Source organism: Ricinus communis, chromosome 2 (assembly GCF_019578655.1).
Source record: "Ricinus communis isolate WT05 ecotype wild-type chromosome 2, ASM1957865v1, whole genome shotgun sequence".
Classification (NCBI taxonomy): domain Eukaryota; kingdom Viridiplantae; phylum Streptophyta; class Magnoliopsida; order Malpighiales; family Euphorbiaceae; genus Ricinus; species Ricinus communis.
This window is the reverse complement of record NC_063257.1, coordinates 32,622,742-32,642,546: the sequence shown is the minus strand read 5'-3', so window position 1 is coordinate 32,642,546 and position 19,805 is coordinate 32,622,742. Positions and strand designations below refer to the sequence as shown.

Genomic DNA, 19,805 nt, shown 5'->3' with positions numbered 1-19,805 from the left:
TAGTTGGATCAAGCTAGAAACAGAATCAGTTGGCTTTATTGGCACGGTGTCTCTTTTTATATATATTATGATATTATTATATTTATATTTGATATACAAATTTATATTAATAGGAAATATATAACGTATATACTCTATTAATTATTTAGTTTATATTAGAAATTATAATAATTTAGATGAAAATTAAATAATATAATTATTAAATAAGATATAATAAATGTAGACAAAAATATAAATATAATACTAATTTATAAAGAAAATATATATAATATTTCATTAAATTCCGCGCAAAACATGGGATATCAAACTAGTTATAGATAAACTGATAAATCTACTAATATTTAAATTATGTGTATTATAATAAAAATATATATTAAAAATATTTTAGTAAGAAAATAGTTAAAAATAGTGATATTAATTAAAACAAATTGAATTTTCAATTTTTATATAAATTAAAAATGATTTATTAAAGTTCAACAGAATTGATATCTTTTTTTTAGAAAGGCTACAAGTTTAAAAAGCCCAAATCTACACAAATATTAATTTCTGATGTTTAATTTTTTAAATATTTATATATATATTAATTTCTGAGATTTAAAATTTTCTTGATATGTGTGCTTAATTTTTTACACATAAATTTTTTGTTTTGACATATGTACTACTTTTGACACATGAGATTCAAGCTTATGTGTAATTTGATAATTTTTCTATTAATTTATTGATTAATAAATTACATTCCTAATTAAACATTGACTCTAATCCTAAGAGACAAGATATAAATTATATTTCAATATTATGTTAACTAATAAATAATTTTCTAATCAGATAATTATACTAATTATATCCTAAGAAATAGCATATTAATTATATTTTAATATTATATTAATTAATACATTAATTTTCTAATTAGATAATAATTCTAAATCTAAAAATAACAATTTAAATTATATTTTTAGTAATATATTCAATAATAAATTAATTTTTAATTATATAATAAATTCTTAATTTTAGAAAATAGTAATATCAATTATATTGATAGTATTAATTTATATAATACTAAAATTAATGAATAAATATTTTTAAATAATTTTATATTATTATAATAATAAAAATTTTAAATTTATAAAAATTTAAGAATGATATTTAAATATAGTCAGTTTGCTAATTTTTTTAAAATATTATAGATTAATGTCTAATATTAAAAAAAACTATTAAATTATATTTATCAACTTAAATTTATTATTAAAATAATAATAACGGTCTTGCAATTCACCGGTACATGACTAATATGTGTTTAATTTCTTACACATAAGATTTTTATTTTGACATGTATAATTACTTTTGACACTTAAAATTCAAGTTTATGTGTAATTTTATAATTTTTCTATTGATTTATTGATTTATAAGTTATATTCCTAATTAAACACTAATTCTAATTCTAAAAATAGTATATTAATTATATTTTAATACTATATTAACTAATACATAGTTTCCTTATCAGATAATGCTACTAATTATACCCTAAAAAATAGCATATTAATTATATTTTAATATTATATTAGTTAATATATTAATTTTATAATTAAATAATAATTCTAATTCTAGAAAATAGCATCTTAAATTATATTTTTAATATTATATTTAATAAATATATTTTAATTATATAATTTTTAATCTTAAAAATAGTAATATCAATTATATTGATATATTAATTTATATATTATTAAAATTAATTAAATAATTATTAAAATAATTTTTATATTATTGTATTAATAAAAATCTATATTTTAAAAAATTAAAAATATTTAAATATAGTTACTTTACTATTATCTTTAAAATTTTATATATTAGTATTTGAATATTGAAGATTTTATTAAATTATTTTTATCAATTTAATTTTATAACTAAAATAATAATAATAGCAATGCAACTCATGAATAAATAACTAATTTATTTAAATTTAATGTAAAACTTTTACTAAAAACAGTCTTAAATTAACGTTTATGGTACAAATTTATTATTAAACTGACACGAAATCACTGCTCAGGATTTGGATTAGTATGGAGTTCTTTCCCTAATTTTACAAATAGTCATACGGCCTCCACCGCTAAAATTATAAATATTTTTCTATCAACTAATAAGAGGACATTTTTATGAATAACTGAAATAAAACTAATTACAATACAAATTATAAAAACCAAATTTTACTTTAATAAAAAAAATTATAACTCAATAATAAAAATATTTTATTTAGTAGTTACTGTTTCAGTTACAGATCGATTTTTTAATCTTTAAATGAGTCATGTAGAAAAAACATCAACAAAAAGATTCTGATTATTAGCATTTCAATTTCACCAAATTCTCCAAAAGAACCTCTATATAAAAAAAAAAAAAAAATCAAGTTTCATTAAAAAACTACCAGAATACTCAACGGATTGAAAATTTGGATTTATTGATCAAAATAATTTAATATTACTGGGTGAGATTTTCAAAGTTTCCAAAGCAAGATGTCAAAACTTGATTTTCCTAATTTAAAACAAGTTTCTTAAACATAGCATGCAAAGGTAAAAAAAAAGATTTAAAATAATTAAAAAGAAACTCATGATTTGTAGAACACTTTGCTGAAAGGGCAAGGCAGAGTCCATATTTCAACCAAAAACCGAAAATCGCGTGTGATCTCGAGCTCTCAACTTGGCAACTTGAATTTAGCAATGTTGTTTAAATTACCTATTATTATTCATAATTAAACAATACGGGTAGTCAAATTTCAGGTTTTCTATTCTAAGTTATAAATTACTAAATTATTCAAAATAGAAATTTAAATTTAACTTTTAATCTCATTTTATTGATGAATACGTAATCACTTTAATTTGAAAAGTCAATTGATGTCTTTTGTTATCTTGTAGGAAAAGATGTGATTTAGCACTCTTATATTTATAGGAGTGTGTTTTCTTTGTGATAAATAAATGAATAAATTTTCAATTAGTCCTTTAAATTTATATTTAAGAGTTAAATACATTCAGTTTAAATATTTTCAGTGAATAACTCTTTCAATTTATGTCTAAGAGTCAAATACATCAAATTTAAAATTTTTCAGCAAATAGCCTTCTGATTTTATATTCAAAAGTCAAATATATTCAATTTAAAATTTCTAAAAAATAAAATAATATTAAATTTTTAGGTTTTAATTGAATTATAAAAATTAAAAAAAAATTATTTCACTAATTTACTGATATAATATCTATTGACGCGTTATACTATATAGCGTTTTTTGACAAAATTTAAAATTTGGATTTAATTGACTCAAAAAAGACAAGTATTAAATAAATCAAATTTCAAATTTTAAGAAGTAAATATGTCAAATTTTAATTTTTAAAAAAATAGGCCCATAACTTATTATTTTTGATCGATTCAATCCAAATTTTAAATTTTGTCAAACACACTTTTGTATAGTGCGTCACTAGATATTATATTAGTAAATTAATGAAATAAATATTATGTTTAAATTGAGTGTATTTGACCCTTGAACACTAGTTCAAGGAGTTATTTGCTGAATAAATTTAAATTGGGCATATTTGATCCTTGAATATAATTTAAGGGAGCTATTTTGCTGAAAAAGTTAAAATTCGACGTATTGACTCTTACACATAAGTTTAAAGACCCTTTGTCCATACAAAAATATCATGTGATTTAATTTTTTTTATACATTTTTACTATCATACAAATAATTTAATATTAATAAAATATTAATTTTCAATAACAAAATTTCTTACTAAATGATTTAGCATACAACTAACTACCTTGAACTCATGTTAAATAAAATAAATATCGATATCTTATTTTATAAAGAGTAAAATGAAATAATTTTTAAAATAAAATTATAATATATCTAGGAGTATTTTGATAATTGATTTGAAGTAAACCACTTATAAAATAATTTTATTATTAAAAATAAATATTTTATAAATAAAATAATAATATTAAGATGGAAATTTAAGATACTTATTTGATATTTAAAAAAAAAAAAATTAAAACCCTCTAAATGGAAAAGTCCCGAACCACCTACTATGACATAAGTTTTTCTTAAGGAGATTACTTAAATTCAGTTTAGCACAGAATTTCTCTATTTAAATTTGTTCTTTATTTTATTTTTAACTTTCTAAACATTCAATATTAAGATCAGGAAAACTAAATTTTCCTGCTAACCTCAAGTCATGAATTTTAGATCTTTCTTTCCCCTCTAAGAAAAGCATGTTGAAGATTCTATGCCAAACCAGAGTTTAATGAAATTGTTTGTTTTATAATTAATTGAGGACTAATTATAGTATGAATTTATAACTTTATAGTATTGGGAACTATTATAGAAATACATATTGAAATACTTTATGCGACCGAATCAACAAAATACTTTATGCTTTCAGTTGGTATCTCAGTTTCTGTTTAATGAATTTATAAGCTTTTCAAAAAAAAAAAAAAAAAAGAAAAAATTATAAATTTGTACGTGATGATCGGCTGAAATATATTTCTTTTTTAAATAAGGGTTTAATGCTTCATTATAGTTTTAACGGAAATTTTTGTGTAGATTTGATAAATATTCCTACAATTTTTATGTTATAAGTCCCGATCCACAATGTATCATTTGGACCAGGGAACTATGATACATGCAGGGATTTTTATCCTAGTTTTTGTACTCATTTCTTCTTTTCAAATCATATAGGTGGGAATTTTTTTGTTCCCACTTCATTAATTTTTTAAATATAATAAATTAAATTTATAAAATTATATATTATATTAAAAAATTATATATTTATATATTTATAAAATCATTTATCCATCGTAATAATTATTTTTATTATAAAAAATAATCAAGATAATTATTTTTTATTTTTTATTTTAATTCAATTCAATGTGATTTATTCTAGTTCTATAGTTATTTTTAGAATATATATTTTTGAAATATACCTTTTGACATGTGTCACTATTTTAAAGATTTTTATTTTGATATGTATACTTATTTTTGATATATGAAATTTATATTTTTTAAATTATAATAAAATAAATTTAAGAGTTTAAATTTATTTAAAATAATATATTGAATAAATTGTTTTATATATTTAAAAAAACTAATTGTTTACTCGTCTGTTATAAAATACTAATATAAATTGAATTTATATATAAAATTAAATATAATTTTTAATATTTTATAATTATTTTTAATATTTTTAGATAATAATAAAAAAGTAAATACTTTTAATATCTTTCTTATTTTTTTATATTTTAAAATTTTATTAATAGAATAATATAAAAATTATAATAAATTAATAAAAAATTATACAAAAACATGAATTCTATGTATCAATAATAAGTTATAGTAATGCTTGTCAATTTTAATAAATTAATAAAGATAATAAAGTAAAATTTATAATAAATTAATAAAAATGTATACGTCAAAATATAATAATGCATGTCAATTTTTTGTTGGACTAGGTATGTACTAATATTGAATTTAATTTATATGAATTAAAATGTTCATTTTGTGTATGTATAATGTTCATTAGATTTAATATCCTATACTAATTAATTTTCTTTATATTTAAACACTCATTATTTGTGAATTTAATATTCATTACGATTAATGTTCACGTTTATTCTATTTCATATATTATTCATTGGTGTTAATATTGATGTTCATTATTTGATCCTACAATGTTTATTGTCTGTATATATAATGTTCATTAAATTTTCAAATGAAATATTCATTCTTTAAGAAAGTTTTCATTGTTTTTGTGGCTTATTGAAACATTTTTATGATTGATATCCAAAATGGTCATTAATTTATTAATGAAAATCATATTCATTCATAGACATAAATATTCGTCATTAATAAAAACCATATTCATTAATTTATTCAAATGAATACATATAAACATAGGCATAATGTAAATCGTTCTCATACTTAGTAAACAGAAAGAAAATATAAAATTAAAGTTGAACTACAAATATTTATATTTTGATATGATATTTTTTCAACAAAATTAAGTTAACAAAAATGAACAATTAACATTTAAATAATAAAAATTTAATACTTATTTAATGAATATAAGTTAATAAAAATTTATTACAAATTTAATAAACATAAATTATTTTAAAAAAATACATGCCAGACAACGTTTGATGTACGTTTATACCCAAATAGGACCATATAGTTACATAGTATGTTATAATTTACCATATCCCTACTTATATACCAAACGATAGATAATTGAAACGTATTTATTAATTTTAAATAATAGAATATATATCAAACATTAATTTTGAAATATAAAATATTCATATATATTCATTTTTTATTAATTATGATGTCCAAATAAGATTTTCCTTTATAATATTTAAGAATGAATTATTTCTCAGATATTTATATATATATTTCTGTAATTTTAACATGGTGCATTCAAAAATATATTATGAAAGTGTTCTCTAAAAAAATAAAATTTTATTTGTAAGAAAAAATACCTTCCTTACAAATTGGAGTAATATTGTTAGATTATTGTGAAATCAAATATTATTATATATTGATTTTTTATGCATCTATTATTAGACGTGGGTCTAATAAATGTTCAAAACTTAGGTCAATATTTCTTGTTTGCTAAGCATAGTATACTTTTGTTATTATTATATTATTAATTATCACGTTTCTGGATCACACATGGTAGTGCTGAAGAAGCTAGATTATTTCTAGTCTAAACAACCAGTCGTCTATCACGTTATAGGGCTGTTAATATTATTTTATTTACAAGTAAATTTTTTATTTAAAATTAATTTTTTAATTTGAATATTTAGATTGAATATATAGTAATAATTTAATAAATAGTTACCCAATAAAATCTTAAATACGTTTATTTTATTTTAAATAAAAATAAAAAGATATAATTTAATAAAATTTCTAATGTTTTAAGATATTATGATTAGTTTTAAAAATAAAATATATATTTTTTAAATATTAATAAATATATTAAATTGGTCAATTTAAACTCAACACTATTAAAACTCGAGCTTATATATATATATGCACTAATATTTCAGGACTTTTATCCCTTCCCCTGAGTGGGTAATAATATATTTTCGCTTCCATATTTAGAAGATGAGGGAAGTAACATTATGGGCATTTGTCATCCCAACACTACTATTATTATTATGCATTATATTTGTTTTAAATAAGAAGTTCAAGTTAAAAAGAAGGCATTTCCAGTTACCTCCTGGCAGAAGAGGATGGCCATTTGTTGGTGACAGCTTCAACTGGTATAAAGCTGTTGCAGGTTCTTATCCTCCTCAATTTGTTCATCAACAGGCCAACAGGTAACTGCACAAATATTGCAGTTTTTTTTTTTTTCTTTTGGTTGAGTTAACAGTATGCAGTTGACAATTTTTGAGCAGGTATGGGAAAATATTTTCATGCAGTTTATTTGGAAAATGGGTAGTGGTATCAACAGACCCAACATTCAACAGATTTGTGATGCAAAATGAGGGGAAATTGTTCAAATCTAATTATCCAAAGTCATTCAGAGATTTGGTAGGAAAAAATGGTGTGATTACAGTGCAAGGAGAGAAACAAAGGAAGTTTCATGGAATTGCTTCTAATCTGATGCGTATTGATAAGCTCAAATTTCATTTCTTGAATGATATTCAATTGGTTATGCTTCAAACTTTTAATAACTTCCGCAACAATCAAGTCATTCTCCTCCAAGATGTTTGCAGAAAGGCAAGTTTATCTTTTTATTCCTTTGTTATTCTTTTCTACTTTCTTTCTTTTAAAAAAAATAAAAATTAAGTACGTAATTTCAGGAAAAAAAATGCTTTCATACCCTTTTATGTGTCATTGTAAGTTATTAGGTGAAACACCTAAATGTCTATAAAATTAAAATATTTTACACGTGTACTCTTTATATACATTAAACTTTTTATTTTAAAGAGTTATATCATAAAATGACATTTCATTGTACTCTTTATTTTCTAAATATAAAGTAGAGAGTTAATTTGACTCTCTACATATAGAAAGCCAAACTTTAATCTTTATTTTATATTTAATAAATATACTACAAGTTTCTATATATTTGATTTAATTGATATTTGTAATTTTATTTTTCTATTAATAAAAATTAAAAAGAAAAGGAAAAAATTAAAATAATTAATGCTTATACAAATAAAAGCAAGATAAAGAATAATATATAAATTGTCTATTGAACTTAAATAAAATATTTTATTCTTTATATTTGAATATTTTTAAGATATTTTTCATTATAGAAATTATAATTTTTAAAATAAAAAGCATCCTTAAAATTACTATTAAAGCCATTGAGATTCTCATTTTATGTTAAAGGGGATTTTTATAAAAGTACGGGAAAGTGGGTTAAAAGTTTTAAAATTACGGTCAATTTTTTTTACGATTTTGTTTCAAAATATTCTTTTATGACTTTTTTAAATTTTATTTTCACTATTTTTTTAAATTTGTACTATAATATTATCCTTTTGATATTTTATTGGTATTCTTTTAGAATATTTTATTATAGTTAAATGACTTTTTTTAATTTTATTTTAATTATATCTTTATCTATTTTCAACTGCATTTTGTATATTTTAATATATTATAGTATGTTTTTTAAAATATAGATTTCTATGTCAACAAAATACACTAATTGCTATAAACAAATATGTAATGTCATTCAATTCATGAATATCAACATAAAAATATAAAATAAAAATGATAAATCTACCTTATTTGATTGATTTCACGGTAATACAAGTTAAAATAATATCTTTTTGGAATTTTATAAGTAAATTTTTATTAGTATCTTTTTCGCACGAAATTTAAAAAAAGCATTCATAATAATACAAATTAAATAAAATAAACTTTCAATATCTTTTAGATGTAATTTTTAGTATTTTTCTGACTAAATTTTAATATATATATATATATATATATATATATATATATATATATAAAATAAAAACTGAAATCACAATAAAAAATTAAAAATAATACCATTTTGTTGGATATACTTTTGATATTTTTTTCTGATGATATTTAAAAAGAAAATATATAAATAAAAATTATAAAAGAAACCATAAAATAACTTCTTTTTAACCATAAAAATAAATAGTTCCCATGAAATTTCTTCTATTTGAAAAAACCATGCAATCCAAAAATTTAAGCATAATATATCGCGGAACCTTTAATAGGACTCTACAAAATAATTGAGTGGATTCTTAACTTTCCAAATGGTACTTAGAACTTGGATCAAGCATTCTTTTTTTTTCTTCTTTTATTAGTTTCTATTTGGCAAAGCTGTTCTAATTTTTCGATGACATGTTTTCCTTAAGAGAAATTTCTATTTGATTTTGCATTATATTTCATATTTTGTCTAGCATAATAAGAATATTTTAATGTATCTTTAGACATTATCAATGTAACGCTATATATATATATTGCAACCATAGTTAAAAATTAACTAATATAAATGGTACACCTAATAAATAAAAAAATATTAATATATAATTGATTTTGCCTACAATTATTATAATAAATTAAATCTATTTAAAAATTTCATGATTATTTTTTTTGATGTATTTATAAACTTGATCAACCAGGTGGCGATCAATTTAATGGTGAATCAATTGTTAGGAGTATCAAGCGAGTCAGAAATTAATGAGATGGCTCAATTGTTCTCCGACTTTGTTGATGGCTGTTTATCTCTTCCGATCAATCTCCCTGGTTGCACTTATTATACAGCAATGAAGGTATAATGTCTAATTTTCTCCTTTATTTTCACCAATTTTAACCACTTTCCCTGAATTCAAATAGGTGAGGTAAAAATGCCACTTGGTAATTGGATGTTCATTTTTTATTAGGCAAGGGAAAAAATTATAAGTAAGATAAAGAGGACAATAGAGGATCATAGAGGGAGCGCATATGAAGGCAATGATGTGCTAGGAAGGCTATTAAATGAAGAAAATTTGGATGATGAAGCCATAGCAGATTTTGTTATAAATCTTCTATTTGCTGGAAATGAAACTACTGCTAAAACAATGCTTCTTGCAGTTTATTTCCTCACTCAATGTCCAAAAGCAATGCAGCAACTACTGGTTGGTACCCACTTAAAATTTCTTTCTTTACCTATGCTTACATAAGCTTATTAAATGCATATCTTAATTCAAAAAAAATTAAATCTGAATTCTCCATATTTTATTTAAAATTTAAAATCTTAATTTTTGTGGCTTGAACAGAATGAACATGATAGTCTAAGGAAAAACCGTGGAGATAAATTACTTACTTGGCAACATTATAAAGCAATGCCTTTCACTCAATGTGTAAGTCCTTAATTGCTATTAATAATATTTAAATAAAAATGATTGATACATTTTATATAACAAAGGATTTATGATACAGGTCATTGACGAAACACTTCGAATTGGGGGAATTGCAATATGGTTAATGAGGGAGGCAAAAGAAGATGTATACTACCAAGGTACCTCTTTTTCTTATATATATATATATATAATTACAAACACAAAATAATTTTTATGTAACTTATGATACTGATTATAATTATTAGAATTTAAGAATAAAAATTAACAAAAAGCATTATACTTTTAATGTTAATTACAACTCATGTTGAGTAACCAATTGTCTATGATGTAAAATTTTATAATTTATTACGTCATATAGTTGGATGAATGATAAACATAGAGTAATTATAAAATTCAAAATAAATGTTAATTTCTAATTGCCTAAATCTCTTGTGAGAATTGAAAATAAAATGTTAATTTCTAATTGCCTAAATCTCTGTTGGGAATTGAGGTTGAGAAAAGCACTTTCTAAAAACAATTATGAAAAGAATTAAAAAAGAATTAATCTATTAAATGAAAAAGTATTTGAATTATTTTTTTTTTAACACTCAACGAAAATCTCAAACAAGCACTTAGTGTAAAATAAAAGTTCTTGTCATTCATTCAATCAAAGGGTATAATATACTGGGAGTAGCCAAACACTTTTTTAGAGGGTGAATTCTTTTATTAAGTTTGTAATAGTGTTTTGGTGTTGGCAGAATACATAATCCCAAAAGGAAGCCCTGTAATCCCATTTCTTTCAGCAGTTCATCTGGATGAAAATATATACAAAGGAGCTCTAACTTTCAACCCATGGAGATGGATGGACCCAGAATATCAGGTACAAAAATGAATGAATAAAATCCATGCAAATACATAGATCAGCTTAACAATCATATGATATATGTTTCAAATTCAATCACTCACATCCTTAGCATCAAATATGAAAAAAAAAAGGAAAACAGAAACTGGAGAAGCAGTCCTGTGTATTCTCCATTCGGAGGAGGTGCCAGGTTTTGTCCAGGAGCAGAGCTAGCTCGCCTGCAAATTGCACTCTTTCTCCACTACTTTGTCACTAAATACAGGTTACTACATGTCTTTCTCTGAATCAGAATCTGGTTTTCTGGCTACTTCATGACCCACTAACAGTTACTGTCTTCTTTTAGGTGGACTCAACTTAAGGCTGATCAGCTGTCATTCTTCCCCTCTGCTCGTTTAGTGAATGGGTTTCAGATCCGCTTAATTACCAGAGATGATCAACAGAATGAAACTAGTTTTTAACTCTTCCTTTTTTTTTTTTTTTTTTTAAAGTATTACATTACTGGTCTTATTCCTTCTTCGAATTATATGTAAATAGTCATCAAAGGAGGAAAAGTTGTCTTCTTAATTAAAGCAAACTTCAAAATATTTACATTACATAAAGTTGTTAAAAGCTTAGAAGTTTATCACCCTCGTAAGAAAAAGATTTCTATAATAATAATAATAAAAAAATAAGAAGAGGTCATGAACCTTTGTTCAAAAAGTAAAATGTACTAGAAGCGGTAGACGGATGGGTGTGGATTGAATATGAAGAGGGTAAGTCTTAAGTAATTCATTTATCCATGTACGATCCCTTTAAAGTTTATATGGTTTCTAAACTTATATTACCTATATAAACTTTTACCCACCAATTTTTCCAATTAGTGTTAAATTAATTATTTTAAATCTATTATTATTATTATTATTATTATTATTACCTTAGTTTTTATTATTATTATTAGTATCCAAGAATTATTTTAATTTTATCATTGTTATTATTATAAATAAATTTAACTAACAATTTTCTTTTTAATTTTATCTCTATAATTTTATTCGCATCACTTTTTTCTCGTCAAGTTTTTTTGTAACTTTTTGATGTATTATCAGTTTAATGCTTTGTTTTTATGTTATTGCATTAAATTTATCGGAAAAAAGCATATATGACCCAAAGAAATTTTTGGTGAAAATATTTTATCTTTTTATTTTTATTTCTTAATTATTTTTATTGTCATATAATTATGTGTGAATATGTACCCGTTTATTTCTATGAATGACAAACATGATAAATTCCATTCAAAAAAAGTTCGCTTAACAAATCTCTTTTATTTTCATATTTTTTTATTTAGTTATTATTAAACTAAATATTAATAAATTTAATTAAACTACATAGCTATTCGTCTTCTCCATAAATTATAATATATTACTTTCTCAATTATGAAAATAAGTGTCTTTTGAAAGAATTTTTTTTTTCTTATTTTAAGTTAAGTGTTACTTTAAGCAACTAATAAAATATTAATTACTTCTTTTTAATTTTATTTTTACTCAGCGTGAGAGAAAGTATTAATGGAGTAGAAAAAAAAAAAGAAATTCACTTAAGTGAAAAAAAATTATTTATTACAATTGAGACAATTTGATACAATATATTTCTTAATTATTGTGCGTGACCTTTAAGGGGCTTATTTAGGGACATAAATGTTGCCAAACTAACTTTTTTTTTAAAATTTTACATTGAAATTTAAAATTTATATATTTTAATTACTAAATATTTTTATAATTTATTTTTTATTGATCAAAGCACTAATGTTCGATTTCAATTTGTTTGATTCTTTTTTTTTTCTTGCTCACCCTTAGTTATATGGGATAGGCTTTTTAAAAGCTACTATAACTAGAAATTTTTCTTTAAAAGTTATATAACAAGTAAAAGAATTGCTGATATAAAAGATGATCAACATGATGAAGATCATTTATTAATCAATCCAATCCTCCCTAAATTCATTAATCAATAAAAAAATAATTGTATTAAAAAGGAAAAACAAATAATAAATATTGAGAGTGACAAAAAGGAGTAAGCATAATAGTCCAAATATTTGTTGATTCATTCGTTCATTCTCTTTTCTTTTTTTAATATGTGTCACAATTGCTCCATACTTTGATGTTTTAATTTGAAAAGATATTTATTTATAATTTAAATTCAATAAATAAGTGAGATATAGAAAACATCCAAGACAAATAATGGTTAAAGCATGTCACCGTGGCAATTTTAGAGCTTTAAGATCTCAAGTGTATTTTTTAATTAACTAAAAATATAAGCTGTCTGAAAACATATAATTACATCGAGGCCTAATTACAAATTAAATCATATACTTTATACTTTTTAATAATTTTATCCAATTGTTTTAAAATTTTAAAATAAATACCTACTTTTTAATTTTTTTTTTAAAAATACTTCCGATGGAAATTTATGAAATTTCAAGGCAAAAAAGATGATGTGCGAAGTTGATTATACTTACTAAAACAATAATAATTATGAATCAACATAAATAATTTATCCTAGATTTAATAATTTGACCATTAGAAATCTCACATATGCATATTATATCACATGTTTTACATTTAAATATAGTAAGTTTTTTATTAACTCACTAATTTTTATGTTAGCGTAGTTTAAGCGAAAATTAAAAGAAAAGTATTTACCTCTTGATGATTCCACAAATATATTCATTTGGGCTAGATCACCGACACAATCGACTAGGAAATTGTATTTTATTGTTCACAACCCAAATATCTTAAGTTCTTAATTGTTGTCTAAAAACAAAGAGAGAGAGCTTTTATTTTATTTCAAGTATCTATTAATGTTAGTAGAGGGAATTACACACTTTAAGTTAACTTCCTCTAATTGTGTTGTGTTGGTAACTTCCCTAGCAGTTACCAACACAAACAATTAACAAGAATTAATTATATTAATAAAATTAATTATAATTAATATGGGTCAATTAAAGTAAATGGGTTTGGATCAACCGTTATGGGCGACCCAACCCGAATTCCAACATCTCCCACTCGCACATGACGGATAGACTCATTGTGAGTCTCTTTGAATTTTAAACAATATAAAACTTTCATACCAGTAAATAGGTCGTGCGACATAGTGAACATACTTGCATTTGGAAGCATATCAGTATGCATATATTAGGAATAATATAGTAGCTTCAATCCAAAAAAATAATAATTAAACAATTAATTTGTTATTCTCGTAGTGCTTTAGACTTTGTCTCGTTAAAATATCATATCATCTTTTAATCCCTTAAAGAGTATATTCTGTATATATCAATATTTTGTATATTCATAATCGAGTCATTCTTCTATTTAAGCGACAAGATCGGCTAGCCAATGAATATACTTGACAATGTCTTCCTTTTTTCACTTGAGATTTGTAATTCATACTTAGCTGCTTTTTAGACAGGCTCCATAGATTGAATCATCCATAACCATAGGTAACATGCTAAGACAGCAAAGCACTAAGTATAAAATACATATGTCAATAAAAAGTATAAGGGTACACATGTGAGGATATTTGTTAGCCTCAAGGTCTCACATAATGGAGATATAAGGGATTATCCTCCCACTACCTTCTCAGTCGAATAAGCACACATGTATGAATCACGTGTCACAGTATTTCTATTTTCATGATGTATAATAAAATACTGTACAGATCTAAGTCCAGTCACTCTTTAGCGCCTAACCTGAATTTCTTTAAGTTCTCACTTTAGCAGGTTGACATTGAGAATTCAAATTTGGCTTGCATAGGTTATTTTGGATGTGGGTAATCCGAATCGAATGTATTCATAAATACCATCTCATCTCATTTTCTTTTAAGGTGAAAATCCTAACATAATGTCTCCTCTCTTCTTGCAATCCATCGCCAGAGGCGATTACTCATGCGAGCGAGTCAATCTAAAACATGTGTTATATCTTTATGTTGAGCTTTTCAATAAAGCAATATGTGACGCGTATATGCTACAAAATGAATACCAAATATTCATGATAATAAATAGTGATTTTCATTTATTTAAATTAGTATAATATAAACTCAATAATATTTGATAATCAATTTATTTAAATTATATGTAATCCAAGAGAATTCACATGTACAAGAAAAACATCTATTGGTATTGGCTTAGTAAGGGGATCAACCACTATTTGCTGCATAGAAATATATTATACTGTTACTTCCCGTTTAGTGACAATATCTCTAACGTAGTTGTACTTGATATCAATGTGTTTGGTTCTAGTATGGTTTTTAGGGTCTTTTGTGAAAGCAATTGCTGCTTGATTATCACAATAGACTATAATGGCTCCATCAAAGTCATTTTGAAAACTCAAATTTCCAAAAAATCTCCTTAACCAAACTGGTTCTTGCATAACTACTGAACATGTAATGGATTTAGATTTCATAGTTGACAAGGCTATGCTGGTTAGTTTCTTACTACTCCACAAATAGTGCCTTTATTTAGTAAGAAAGCATAACTAGAGGTTGATTTGCATTGATTAAGGTCTCCTCCCCAACCAGCGTCAGAATACCCAATTAGATGCAATTCTGGCCCTTGATAACACAAATAATAATCTATAGTGCCTTTGAGATATCTTAATATCCTCTTTATAGCTTTCCAATACTCTCAACCGGGATTTTATTGATATTGACTAACTAGCCCAATAACGAGATATATATCCGAGCGAGTGCACATCATGATATACATAAGACTTCCTACGACACTAGCATATGGTACCGTGGACATTTCCTTTTGTTCTTGTGGATTTTTAGGACACATATTAAGACTCAAAACCTCACCTTTTAACATATGAGTATCCACATGCTTATAACTATTCATATGGAAACATTCTAAAATCTTTAGATATAATTCTCTTCTTATTGAACAAACTAGTGGGCATGACATTTATGCTAGCCCCCAAATCAGCTAATGCATCATCCATACACAAGTTACCTAAAGTGCAAGGAATAGTGAAACTCCCTGGATAGTGATGTTTCTCTGGCAACTTGCTTTGAAACACTGCTGAGCACTCTTCGTTAAGCTTAACATAAGCTACCTCCTCAAACTTCCTTTTTCTGCTAAGTATGTCCTTTAAGAACTTAGCATACTTTGGCATCTGCTTCAATGCGTCAATAAAAGGCAAGTTAATATGCAGTTGTCTAAAAATATCCAAAAACTTACTGAACTGCTCTTGTGCTTCTACTTGTTTGAGTCTAGCAGGATAAGGAATCTTCGGTTGATATTCTCTGACTGGGATCGGTTTCACCTTTTGTCCCTCAGGTTCCTTAACCTTACTGCTCGCCTCAACCTACACATCAATAGTGAAGTCGTCAAAAACAGGCTTAGAAGGAGCTGAAACTAACTTACCTGAACGCAAAGTGATGGCATTCACGTGCTCCCTCGAGTTAGACTCAGTGGTGCTAGGGAGCGCTCCTTGTTGCCTCTCAGACAACATCTTAGAGATTTGGCCAATCTGGGTTTCCAAGTTCTGAATCGAGGGCTGCTGATTCCAAAGTGCACTATCAGTTTGCTAGAACCTCATCTCGGTAGACGTCACAAACTTCATCATAAGCTCCTCAAAATTTGACTTCTTTTCTGGTGGAGGAGGAGCTTCTGCAGGTCCAGCTGGCTGTTGTTGTGGCTGCTGATGAAGTCTCTGAAAACCGGTGGACCTTGGGTATTATTGTTCCTCCAACTGAAGTTGGGATGATTGCGCCACCTAGGGTTGTATGTGTTGTTCTGCTGCCTTGGGGCATTCCCCATATAATCAACCTGCTCAATATCAGAAGACACAGCGGAAACAAATGGAAAAGTAGAAGAGGATGAAGCAAACATACCTCCCGTAGTACAGTTCGCACTGTAGTGCAGGCCACCACAAAACTTGCAGCTAACGTTCACTGTATGAACCGGCATCTGGAGTTGGTCAATCTTTATGGTTAGAAGCTCCACTTGAGCTGCTAAGGCTGCTGCAAAATCCACTTGGTTGACCACTCTTTGTCTTCCTGGTCGGCTCCTAGAGGATTGCCACTAATAATTGTTCATGGCCATTTCCTCTATCAAGTTTTGAGCCTGCTCGGGTGTCTCACTGTTTAGCGCCCCACCTGCTGCAGTATCCACCATCTGCCTCATCGCAAGGTTCAACCCGCTGTAGAAGGTTTGAACCTGTATCCACACTGGCAACCCGTGATGTGGGCAGCATCTCAAAAGGTCCTTAGGCCTCTCCCATGCTTCGTAAATGCTTTCATCATCAAACTGCACAAAAGAAGGTATATCATTTCTAAGTTTAGTAGTTTTAGCGGGAGAAGAATATTTATATAGAAATTTTTCGGCCAACGCCTTCCTGGTAGTAATCGTCTGTTGTGGAAGAGATTGCAACCATCTCTTTGCTCTGTCCCTCAAGGAAAATGGAAACAATCTCAGCCGAATGGCATCATCGGTTGTTCCATTTATCTTGAATGTATCCCAAATCTCCAAAAAGTTGGAGATATGTGCATTAGGATCCTTGCTGGGCAATCCTCCAAACTGCACGCTTTGCTGGATCATTTGGATAACGTTATTATTGGCCACTACAGCAGGTCTGACTATACTAGTTTTCGTCCCATCCAAAGATGATCGAGCAAACTTGTACATCGTCCTCTAATCGTCATCGACCTGGGGGTTATGGTTCTTCATCACGTTAGCTCTATGAACCTGAACTGTAACTCTGACCTCCTCCTCAACTGCCTGCAAATGTCGTCTCAATAATCTGAGGGAGGGCTCCAGGTTAGATAAGGGTTCTATGGATTAGGGTTAGAGCTCCTGGTCAAAAACTACCTAAAACTTACAATCCAAACAACCACCAATCAACTAAAACAATAAAATAAAGAGTAGAGAATAAATAAATAAATAGATAATGACTAAATTAATACAAAAACAATTCACTCTAGTTCACCGTTACTTATCCCCTGCAACGGCGCTAAAAACTTGGTGGGCTACTGATGCAACCTACACCTAAGGCAGTGAACCTATCGATGCAGCCTAGCACTATTGAGTATCAAGGTCGTATCCCTGGAGATCGGGTGAACCTAAAGTTACTACTGTTCGCTATGTTATCTAGTATGAAATAAGGTGTGAGAAGTCTAAATTAATTAACTAATGACTATGAATGCAAATAAATGAATGACCAGCAACTAACAATCGAAAGACAATCGCAACAAGAGAAACAAACCCAAAAGGGACCTAAGTGATGGAATTCTAAGGTTGATTTTATAAATTACCAATCTTGCTTACCCATGCCTAAATCCTGAATCGAACTCGGTTTCTCTCTCGAGCTCACCGAGTTCCTAAACCTGCACTAACTTAATGGAATATTTTCCTATCAGATTTTTATAGATTAGCAGTAAGCATGATTTAGAACTATTAAAAATTGTTAATTCTTAATCCGACGAGTGAATTAACCTTATTTCTAAGTGTTAACTAACAGTTCTTACTATTCAAATTTCAGTTGTAACAAGCATTTCTCAATGTCAAGAAACAATCCAAAAGACAATTAATTCAACATCTCAAATTAACTGAATCAAACTTTATTACTGAATAGCAAAAAGATTACAAGAATGGCAATTACAAATCTAACAACTAAGCACAATCCATCAATAATAAAGACCCCAATGGGTTCAAAAGATCTAGCTACTCATGTTCATAGTTAAAGTAAAATAAGGAACAAATAAGGAAAAGAAAATTAAAGGCATGTACACCCTTCTCTTTCAAGTTGGATGAGAAACCCTAATTTTCCAATCCAAAATATCAAACCCTAATTTGCCTCTTGAATGCTCCCAAATGTTGTTTTGATCCTTAAATCGATGTTGAAAACAGTGTAATCTTCCCTCAATTGATGAATTTGATCTCCCAAGGTCGACAATTGAGGTCTAGAAAACAAGTGAATTGAGTGTATATTAGAATTAGGTCAGAGAAATCGAGCCTCCACTCACCAAATGAACTTTTACCTATATAGTCTCCTCAGCACGGCAGTGGTCAAGCCTGTGCTGGTCAGCATGGGCGAAGGCTGAACCTAAGGGTTCCGTTATGTTGACCTCTTCTAGGCCGTGCCCAAGTCAGTGTTGAGCCACAATGGGATGTGGTGGAGGCCATGGTGGCTACGAAAACCGTGCCAAAAGACATTCTTGGAAGGCAACTAGTTGGCAATTCAGCACGGCTGGAGTCCAGGCTGTGCTCAACCCTCAGGGTGCTAGTCCTCACCCAATTTGGTGGATTCTGATCCGTAATCACGCGTATTTCCCTCGATTATTGATAGTGTCCTTTGAAAATGACCTAAAATGAGAAAGGGAACAAAATATAGGTGATTCTAGCATAAAACGAGATAATCATGCATAAAAATGTAAACAATTGGGCATGAAAACATGTGTAGTATGATGCCTATAGATTTCATCTAGCTCTCCATTATAAAAAACAGTTTTAACATCCATTTGATGCACTTCTAAATCTAAATGTGCAACAATAGTTAGAATTAAGCGAAATGGAGGAAAATTTGACAATTGGTAAAAAAGTTTCCTCATAGTTTGTACCTTCTTATTAGGTATA

The 19,805-nt window shown here is 26.3% G+C and overlaps 1 protein-coding gene and 1 non-coding gene across 2 annotated transcripts; both read left to right on the top strand.

Annotated features, from left to right (window-relative positions):
- The first annotated feature begins 7,096 nt into the window (after positions 1 to 7,096).
- LOC8277135 (abietadienol/abietadienal oxidase) lies at positions 7,097 to 11,828 on the top strand. Its single transcript, XM_002525441.4, has 9 exons — positions 7,097 to 7,356; positions 7,435 to 7,759; positions 9,646 to 9,795; positions 9,907 to 10,140; positions 10,282 to 10,365; positions 10,445 to 10,523; positions 11,103 to 11,224; positions 11,341 to 11,468; positions 11,550 to 11,828. Exons 1-9 carry the CDS (start codon positions 7,142 to 7,144, stop codon positions 11,662 to 11,664), a joined length of 1,452 nt encoding a protein of 483 aa, XP_002525487.3. The 5' UTR covers positions 7,097 to 7,141; the 3' UTR covers positions 11,665 to 11,828.
- A 5,578-nt stretch (positions 11,829 to 17,406) lies between these two features.
- Positions 17,407 to 17,513, top strand: LOC112535782. The gene has a single exon (XR_003079861.1). It is a non-coding gene; the product is annotated as a small nucleolar RNA R71 (small nucleolar RNA).
- The last annotated feature ends 2,292 nt before the right edge of the window (positions 17,514 to 19,805 follow it).